The sequence below is a fragment of the Mastomys coucha genome, unplaced genomic scaffold (assembly GCF_008632895.1).
Source record: "Mastomys coucha isolate ucsf_1 unplaced genomic scaffold, UCSF_Mcou_1 pScaffold5, whole genome shotgun sequence".
NCBI lineage: Eukaryota > Metazoa > Chordata > Mammalia > Rodentia > Muridae > Mastomys > Mastomys coucha.
In genome coordinates, this window is record NW_022196911.1 from 6,297,224 (window position 1) to 6,307,771 (window position 10,548).

Sequence of the window (10,548 nt, forward strand, 5' to 3'; positions counted from 1 at the left end):
TTCGTGACTGATTTTCCAAAGCTGGCGTGCCAAGATGAACCCACTTGAAAACGGTGGGCTCTCGGACTTGGCTGCAGGAGCTGTCCAGCTGAGGTGGGTTGGCCCGGCATCTGCTGCCTTCATTGTGCCTAATGCTGCATCCATCTGTTTTCTGTCAGAGCTAGTGCCAACAAATTACTAATCTATTAGAGAAACATGGAAAGAAGACTGTGCTTCTCATTCCTGCCGGTTCCTCTCGGATATTGCTTGGCTTACACATTTGGATTCTGTTTGCTAGAAGAGGAAGATGAGCTATAGACTGACTGTAGGGTAGGGTGGGTCATGCCCAGTCAGATCCACTCACCTTCAAAGCTGGTGGGAAAGGTGGTACTGGGTTCCCGAGGCTCAGTGCTGAAGGTTGCACAGCAGGCTCTGGGCTGCAACCTTACCTGTTCCCCATTAGCATCACACCTCCCTAGTGACAGTGCCACAGTGAGGGCAAGTTAAATAACATGTGAAAGTTGTGCTGCCAGGCAGTGTCAGAAGCAGAGCTCATCAACCCCTGCTAATGCTTGAGCTTTACCTGGGAAACCGTCTGGAGCCTTTAGAAAGTGTGGTTATCCCTGCCCATGGGGTCAGAGAGGAGTGTCTCTAAAACTTCAAGGAAAAGAAAGAGGACTTTGTAGTTCTCCCAGACAGAGACATGTGATTCTGAGTCAGCCCAACTGGCTGCAGGAGATAGACTGAGGACACAGGCCCACACATGAGAGCCATGTGGCTGGCCCCACGCTTGCCTTATCATAGGCCAGAGTGCTTCCTGTCCAAGCTGGAGCCCCATTGCAAGCCAGCCCCAGAGTCAATAAAGGAGAGTGTGGAGCAGGGCACAAGGGTGGTCAGGAAGCTGGGCCATTGGAGATCGTGGAGATCCAGCCTACAACAGCTTTTTGGTCCCCACCCCACAATGAGTAAGACCCAGAGTGGGAGAGCTCAGCCAGTGTGTCTCTCTCCCACAAGAAGCAGAGCTCAGCGACAGAACATCCTCCTCTAGTCAAATGGCATTGAGAGTATAGTACAGTTTGCAGTGGCCGTGTCTATATGCTTGTTTTGAAGTAAGATTCAGAATCATTTTCAAAAGGAAAGATGTTCACTGGAGAAAAGGACACTGGAGAAAGGAAGGTGTGAAGTAGCCTCCAAGTAATGTGTGGACACATGGATCCATTACTTACATGTTTGCACTGTAAATGAGTTTACATTTGTTTGGTAAAAATAAAGCTGAAAGGAAGCTAAGCCATGATGCTGCAGGTGAAGGGCTTTGAGGCCAGGGAGGGGAAGAGAGGAGTTCCTGTCACAGTTAGCATTTACTGAACCAGCTTTCCTGAGCATCCAGGAAGGTGCTGCTTCTACAGAGGTGGGTGTCGGCTCCCAGAGGATAACACTTCAGAGCTTTCTGGAAGGAGTTTGCAATTGTGAGCATTTTGGCATGTTTTGAGTCTCTTTTAAAGCAGCATGTGCTTGATTATCTCTGCACACTCCAGCTTTGCAAAGGTGTTGTGTTCTGGTGTAAGGGCCCGCTGTCAGCCTCCCTCATCTTGCAGCCTTCATCCTCCTATCTCCAGGCCCTCAGATTTTCCTCTTTATGAAAGTCTTGGAGTCTGCCCTATCTCTTTAGAATCCTCCCATATCCACCTTCAACCTTCATAATGACGTTCTACTTAAAGAAAATACAGAATTGAGCCAGCTTAATGGATTATGGGCATGTCCCAGGACTGGTCTTTTCCAGGCATCAGCAAATTATTTCCCTCTTGTTTTGACCCTATTTTGTAAATATACACTTACCAGAACTGTGTGTCTACATGTGGCTACCCTGTATTGTCAGAGCTTAGTAGTTGGAATGCACAGACCCCTGATGCTTGAAATATTTGCTCTCTGGCCCTTGGCAGACACTGTGCCAGCCTGTAGTCTTCATGATCAGAGACCTCCACCTCATCCATAAATATCAGCCCATACTTCACAGACAGTTGAAGAAGAAAGCTCACCCACCATGTACCTAGCAGCAGGCACCCAGTGAGCTGAACATGGCTCACTTCCTCAGGCCTAGAGGTCATTCTGCTTTGTATGGATTTAAGGAAACCTGTTTGAATGTTGTCATGCGTGGTTCCATAAATGTACTGTTTCTTAAGCATTGATGAAGACACATACAGTACAGCGTCTTCACTCCAGGCCACTCTCGCAGCCTACCTGGGCCACACCGTGGCTCCCACAGTTACTTAGAATAGCTACCTCAACAGCCCCAGGTCTTGAGTCCCTCACCTCCACAATTAAAGTTTAAAAAAAATGCTTTCTTGGGCGTCGTGTAAATAATTAGAGAATTGCTTTTAAGGAACTTGGAACTGAACCTAACATGTAGTATTAGTAAGGATCTGTTTCCTTGTTGCTGACCCACTTTTGTTTGTACTGAAAGTCCTCATGTAGCTCCTTCCTGGCTTCAGATGTGTGCACGTTCAGAAGCATGGCCCTCAGGCCTGCTGGCTCAGCTGCTTCCCCTTCCCCTTCAGCTCCATGTTGGTCTTCAGTGCCTGCCCTGACCATTTTCCTGCTGCTTGACCACTGCCCTGAGTTGTCTGTGCTCGCTTCCCATTGCCTCTGCCTCATTCGTCAGGAACCCCTCCATAACATTTTGTGTTTTGGAGACTTTATGCCTAAGTGACAACCCCCCCAGAGAATGATGTCAGAGGAAGAAACCTGGAGGCAGGTTTCCCAAGGAGTCCCCAGTCCATAAGCACAGGATTCAGCCCGTCCCCAGAGCCTGTCCTACCTCAGCACCTGAGGTCTCTACTCCACCACCTTCTGCGCAGACTCCATCCCAGGCAGGCTCAGCCCCTCTCACCAGCATGTTTCGCTTTTGTATTTTTCCCTTCATCCTTCTGCTACCACATATACCAGTGTGCACGAACCTACATAGAACTTGGGAGCTTCCCAGCTATAGACATTTAACCTTATTTCCCTTGTACCTGGAGCTGTTTGGGCGTTTTTATTTATCTGTTGTTGTTAAGTGATGGGAGAATGTCCCAGAATGTAGTCAGAACAGTTGAGAAATTCTGTCCATAGTCCACAGATACTTGGTGTTTGTTTGTTTGTTTGTTTTATTTTACATTTGTATTATTTCAACACTTTATTACTGGAAGACATCATGCTTCCTTGGTTAAATTTGTGGATTCTGTGTGTATGAGCCTCAATCCTAACCTCCAAACTCATGTTTTCTTCATTTATAAACAGTGATGGGGACTAGGGGACTGGAGAGATGATTCAGTGCTTAAGAGCACTAACTATTCTTCCAGAGGTCCTGAGTTCAATTCTCAGCAACCACATGGTGGCTCACAACCATCCATAATGAGATCTGATGCCCTCTTCTGGTGTGTCTGAAGACAGCTACAGTATACATAAAAGAAATAAATAATTCTTTAAAAGAAAAGGAAAAAGTCGTGTGTTTGGTATTGGGGAACGGGAGTAACTCATGGGGCAGAAGAACACTTTAAGCAGTTGTCTAGTGCACTTTTTGGCTCAGCAATTAACATGTGCTGTTATTATTGAAGTGGTACCACGTCTTCCTCTAATGTACATGGATGTAATTTGTAGACGAGCAGTCTGGAAGAGAGGGGAGGTCTAGCTGGTATGATAGCTGGACCCCCAGCCCAGCAGCTGCCTCCCAGAACCAGAGGTGGGAGAGGTGATAATGGCTCATGGCCTTTAGCTGGACCCCCACCTTCCTCTCCTCACACCACTATTCCCTGTGCTCAGTGTCAGCCTGTGCTTAGAGTCATAAGACATAACACCACATGTGTAAACCAGCCACTCAGTCTGGGGTTGAAAAGGGTTGGACCCAACATCAGAGGAGAGCCATGTTGGACCACTAAAGATGCACATGACACCTTCCTGTGAGGGCAGGGAGGGTCAGTTATATGACCCCAAGGGGTTCAGTGCATTTGCCCCACGGTCAGGTGGAGGTGGAGTGTGGCAGGGTGGTCTCAGTGGCCTGTGGGACATACTTCTGGGAGAAGTGTCAGAGTGTCCAGTACATTGGTGACATCTTGGGCTGGGAACCCCATCTTTGCTCCTTTCATTTCTGCAACACAGGTATCAACTCCAAGGCCTGTGCCTATTAAGCAAATGCTCTACTACTGACTTATGTTCATAGCTCTCTAATTTTTTATTTCAAAAAGTATGGTAGCCAGGTTGTCCTTGAACTCTCCCAGTAGTCCGGGCAGGGCTAAACATGTGATCCTCCTGCCTCAGCTGCCCATGTAGCTGGGATGACTAGGCCAAGCTCCCAGCCCAGCTTGTTGCAGTGTGCTCTAAGACTAGCCTTTCTATCCCAGTGTTGTGGAGCCCAGGGAACTGTCTGTCATTGAGTTGGTTCCCCAGGCACCTTGGGAATGCATCCATGTCTGCAGGAGAGGGAAGAACAGCAAAGAGCACAGCCAGGGACTAGCACCCTGGGGTGGGCACAGCTAGGGACTAGCACCCTGGGGTGGGCATATCAATGTGCAGAATATATGTGCATTGAATGTTTTCATGAACATTTAAATAAAAGGCTTTAGCTTGTCTTTGCTTTTTGTTTAGGCAACTACTCCAGAACCCCAACATATAGCGGAGTACCCAGTGCAAGCTACAGCGGCCCAGGGCCCGGTATGGGCATCAATGCCAACAACCAGATGCATGGACAAGGGCCAGCCCAGCCATGTGGTGCTATGCCCCTGGGACGAATGCCTTCAGCTGGGATGCAGAACCGACCATTTCCTGGAAACATGAGCAGCGTCACCCCCAGTTCTCCTGGCATGTCTCAACAGGGAGGGCCAGGAATGGGCCCACCAATGCCCACTGTGAACCGGAAGGCCCAAGAAGCTGCCGCAGCTGTGATGCAAGCTGCTGCAAACTCAGCCCAAAGCAGGTATGCCTCTAAGACCGAGCAGGCCGTGTGCCACATGACTGACACTAGCCCATCCTTTCCTGTAGTGTTCAAGAGCAGCAGTGCTTGGCTTTACATGTGAGGTAAGACCAGAGTAGTGTGTGTCATTGTGGGAGACGACTTGAAGTGCCTATGATTGTAGGCAGAAGACCAATCACGCCTTGCATAAAAGGAAATTTCTGCTCAATTCTACTTCAGACAATGAGTTTTAAGCCAAAAACACTACAACCTAACTATTTAATATCTAAAACATTGCAAAGGAAACAACATGTAATCACACACTCAGATACACATACAACTCAAACATGAACATTCATTTTCACACACATGCACACATACATATAGTTATACCATAAGATTCTATATATATACAGTAGAAACAAACTTTGGTCTGTTGTGGTGGTGCATGCCATTGATCTCATCCCTGGGAGACAAGATAGGTGGGATTCTGAGAGCTTGAGGCCATCCTAGACTGCATAGCAAGTTCTGGACCAGTCAGGGCTACAAAGTGAGACTCTGCCCTACACACACACACACACACACACACACACATTGAAATTCCATATGTGTATATATGTATCCTGTCTGTTGGTCTAAATGAGTATGCATGGAATTTTGTATTTTATTGTCTGAACATTTTCTGTCCCAAGCAAAATGTGGTTGTTAAAGCAAAACTAATAATAATTATAGAAAGTTTAAGCTGGCTGAGCAAAGCTTTACCTTCTGTCCTTGATTTTTGTCCTTGATTTTAACCCTGATTCTTAATATTAATTCTTAAGTTCTTGACCTGCCACAAAATGGCATAATTTAAAAGTATAAGACGCAAAGATGAGCATGTTTTAGAAGGAACAGAAGCAAATCTGTCCTTTAAAAGACACATTGGACACTCTGGATTGCTGTGGTACTTTCAGAAGTCAAGAAAATCCTGACTTGTCAGAGACATAAAAGCTGTGTGTGTGTGTGTGTGTGTGTGTATGTGTGTATGTGTGTGCTCGCGAGTGCGCCCACACACATGCGTGTGTGTGTGTGTGTGTGTGTGTGTGTGTGTGTGTGTGTTTAGTCTGTGAACATACGTGTATTCAAATGTGTCTATGTGTCTGGGGGGATATCTTTGAACATTTGTAAGTTTAGGTGTTTCTGAAATGTGTGAGTTCAGCTGTGTCTGTGTGGGTACATATGTTTAGGTATGTTTAAGTGTCTGGTGTGGATGACTGAACATGTGTGAGTTTAGATGTGTTTATGTATCTGTATTTGTGAATATGCATTTGTTTAGGTGTGTATCTGTGTGGATGACTGTGAACATGTGTGTGTTTAGATCTGTTCCTTTCCCACTGATGTTCCAAGAATGCAGAGCCCCTGAATCACATTCTCTGTTCTGAACACTGACATGCTTCCTTTGAGGAATTAAATGGAGATCCGTCATTACCTCCCTGTTCTGTCTTAGCCCTTTACACTCACTTCAAATCTCCTGACCCTGAGTGTCCACCCCGCAGCCAGACCCACCAGGCCACAGGGAATGTCTGAATAGACAGTCTGCTGGAGGCTGGCACAGCTGCTCCCATTGTGAATGGCTTAAATGAACTGCCCATTGTTACAATTCATAACACCAAGTTACTTCCCTTCTGTTAAGTAGGAAGTATGTGATTGCATCTGACAAGGCCTCTGATGGCATGGAGTGGGTAGCAGCCAGAGGCAGCAAGGCTGCACCCGCTTTATGGAGTCTTGCTTCCTGAGTTGATGTATAATAGAAATCCACGGGTTAATACATAGCTATACATTTGTTCTCTGTGTCTAATCAGCAGACCTCTCCACAGCTTAACCTCGCATCCGCCCACCCCCATTCGGTTCTGGCTGCTTAAACAGCTGCTTATCTTGATTTTATTTACGTCAAGTTAAAACTATACTGAGTTGATAGATTGAAAATAAATATGAGAATTTTACTTTTCTCTCTCTTTGGCCCTCTGTTGAGTTGCGCAGAGCCCCACCCAAGTAGCCATATGGTCCAGAGCAGTCTCCTTTATCTCTGTCTGTAGCCTCTCACCTGTGTGTGGAGTAGTGCGTGGACAGGGATTCCGAGCAAATCCACAGAACCTGTTCTTCTGTTTACTTCAGGCCACCATGTTAAGTCACCTACTTATCCCAGCCAGGCTGAGGCTGGCACACACCCCATGTTTTCTTCCCAGCACCCCAGCTATTGAAGCTGCCAGACTCCTGTGATAATGAGCCTGACCAGTACTGGTAGGGAGGAACACATCTAGGGTTAGCTGTTGGGAGACCTGGCCATTTACTTGGAAGCTCTCAGCGGAAGAACCCTCAGCAGATCCACGTCACAGGGTATCTTCCTGCCTGTTGTGTGTTCCTTTCTGTTTTTTTCTTTGCTGTGAGTTGTCCCATGGCAGTGGGATGGAAGCCTGCGCACCTCCATCCAGGTCCTGACTGTGTCTGTCCTTTGCCTGCATGCCTTCATGCCTGAGAAGAAAAGTAGAAACTGTTAACTGAACAGAAGCAGCGAGGTCTCCCACTCTGCTATAAGCCCCTCTGGTGTTGACATTCTGTTAAGGAACCTGTGTTGTGCTGCCGCACTGAAAGCCCCATCCCAGGAGCCTGGACACTGGAACAGTTGGGCTGCCCAGGGCACAGGAGAGGCCTCACTGTACCTCTGAGCCTGCCTTTGAGCCAATGACTTCTGCTATCTCTTCCTCCAAGGAGGCCTACAATGTTTGGCTAGGGGAATCCAACAGAATAATCAAGAGTTTTCTGCCTATACACAGTGGCGTCTTAGTCTCTTGGGAACCTGGCTTTTCCTCTCTTGCACTTTAACATGGTTCCTTCAGGGTCAGTTCATGAGTCTAGAGGAGCAGAAAAGCATTTGTCATCAGCTGCTGAGCCACAGGCTCTGTCCTTTCCCAACTCAGGAGTGCTGTTAGACCCACAAAGCTGGTTTGCTGTGCCTTGCCAAGCCACATTAAGCAGCTGTGTAAAATGAATTTAAATGACATGCATCAGAGTAAAATCTCTTCCACTGGGGCAGAAAATCAATGTTAGCTAACCAGCCTGAGAAGATCAACTGTGCTCCAGCCAGCAGCTTCCGGAGAGCATTGCCTAGAAGACAGTACCTCCTCCTTAATTAAAATTGAGAGGAGGAGCAAAGCTGGGGCAACTGTGACTTTTCCCACCTGGCAGAGCCCCCCCCCCCCCAAGTTTCCTGCCCATCCACCTGCTGCCTATGAAGCTACCTGTCATGTTACAGTATCCTTTCTGAAAAAGAAAGAAACCCAAGTTTAGTTCCTATTTCAGGCCGCCCTCTGTCCCACATTGCAGTAGGCTGGCCTCCTGTGCCTGCTTTCAGAGTGGAGACTTGGCTGTGGGAAAGCAGTGTTTTACAAGGCTCTGCTCCAGTGGCTGAGAGCCATGGTCAGTGTACCATAGCTGCCCTGTGCTGTACATCCGTCTTACTATTCGTGTGTGTTTGTTCTCCCCCCACTCCTATCGATGGATGTCAGGTGAAGCCAGTTTAGGACATGCATTTCTTTTGAGGGGAGGGGGTGAACACTTAGCCTTTGGGACACCACAGTTTGTTATAATGTTCTCTTCATCATTTCCAAAGAGCCTGGAGCCTGAGAAAGAACTACAAAAGGACAAATTATTGATGAAGCTCAGAAGTGTGTGTCTAATTCAGCTAAGGAGCTAGCAAAGGGGGAGGATTGTGTATGGCTGTTATGATGAGAATGTTCACAATCTGTAAAATACAGAAGAAAATAGCAGTTTAGCTGTTTGAAAAGGGGTCTCATTAATATCGTTTTTAGGGTGATTTGTAAGTGTATAATCCACTTGCAACATCGAATAAGTTACAGATATATAGGTCGTTTCTGTTGTTGATCTTTTGGATGAAGGAGAGGATCTGTGATAGAAAGTGGTATGGATCTGTTATATTAAGCACATGATGGTACCCAAACATTCAAAGCTAATGATTTACAAGGAGTAGCTGTACTCAGAAAGTACCTCACAGTGTATTATTTTAAAGCATCAATAGTTAATATGAAGGTATTCTAATGATTTATAAGGAGTAGCTGTACTCAGAAAGTACCTCACAGTGTATTATTTTAAAGCATCAATAGTTAATATGAAGGTATTCTCAAGAGTGAATCATCTGAGTATAGTGTGCCAGAAACTTGGGAAGACCTTGGCCCCCTGCTTCCTGAAGAGGCATTGCATTGAATCCTAGACACCTCCATAGCTTATAGGATGTTTTCAGTGACCAAGTGTATTATCTGTAGCCTTGACAGCATGTGCTGTCATGTGAAAGAACTTTCCTCAGTCCTACAGTGTACCCTGCTGCCTCGTTCCTTCATTCTAGGAAAAACCTGCGATTCTAAACAATTAGCCTCTTTGCCAAATATAGTAGTTGATACATGGAGCTGGGTCCTTAAGAACTACCTAATGTTTCTTTCTTAGACTGTCTTCCAAGGAAGAACCATGACTTCAATTTACAAGACTGACAAATTCCTGGGTCTTTTGAAGCCAGGATGGTTGGAAGGTACTCCATTCCTCAGTGACAGTCCCCTACTCCCCAGCACAGTATAAACTTTGCCAGCTTATTTAGATTATGTCACAGGTCTCCTGTTGTCTGAGAGATTTTCATTCTGTTCTCATTGCATTGGCTCCCAAAAGAAGCAGGGCTTCAATTACAGGCTCAAAATCTCAGTTAAGAAGGTTTTTTTGACACTGTCTAGTCTCTGCCCTTTATTTTATGCTGGAAGGTGCTGATAATACTGGGGTCACTAAACGTCATTGAATTACTGGCAAGGCACAGCAGATGCAAGGGCTCTCTATCTTGTCCCATGCAGTGCTGTCCCCCAACTTGGTGAAGGGGTAGACACTTGGCTTTGCACACGTCTTAGTCTATAAAAGCTATTCTGCTACTAGAAAATGAACCTGAATGTGTGTCTGAGCAAGACCATTCTATCTACAGAGGACTGAGTTCCAGCTTCCTGTGCTAAAGAGGATCTGGGCTGTGCACTGGCCTGGAGCTTGGAGCCTAGGCAGCATGGGGACTTTGTTGCAGGGCAGGCAGTAGGCCCTTACTGGCACACAGATGGGTTGGATTCCAGTCTGTTTTACCCTGTGGTTGCCCATGCTGGGGCTGCTTCTACCATCATTAACACTGAGGGAGAAGCAACTGTGGGGTGCAGGCCATGTGCTGGACTTTGTTTGCTGTCCCTGGAGGAGTCGCCATGGTCTCAACAAGCATCAGGAGGAAGAGACTCTCAGACTTGGTTTTTAAAAATAAATGAATACTAGAGTCAGTCAGTTACAAGTCTCACTCTGCTTAACTAGAAGGCAGTCCTGCTGATAATCTGGAATGTGAGCAGATACACCTACAGCAGGGAGCTGTGACCATGAGCTGACACCTCTTTCATCCTTCTCACCTCTCAGAGGAATGGATGACCTTTGAAATCACATGGTGGTCACTACACTGTGGCTAACACAGGCATTTGAAGTGTTGAAGGAGCTGAGCTTTACAAGACTAGGCAACAAAACTATACTCAACAATAAAGGAACCTCTGGTGGAATCACAATCCCGGACCTTAAGCTGTACTACA

The 10,548-nt window shown here is 46.5% G+C and overlaps 1 protein-coding gene across 3 annotated transcripts in view; it reads left to right on the plus strand.

Annotated features, from left to right (window-relative positions):
- Arid1b (AT-rich interaction domain 1B) overlaps positions 1–10,548 on the plus strand; it is a 350,225-nt gene that overhangs the window by 291,821 nt on the left and 47,856 nt on the right. For all 3 annotated transcript variants that reach the window (XM_031352241.1, XM_031352240.1, XM_031352242.1), the window contains exon 8: positions 4,600–4,927. In XM_031352241.1, coding sequence (XP_031208101.1) covers positions 4,600–4,927 — 328 coding nt within the window. The remainder of the gene's footprint in view (positions 1–4,599; positions 4,928–10,548) is intronic.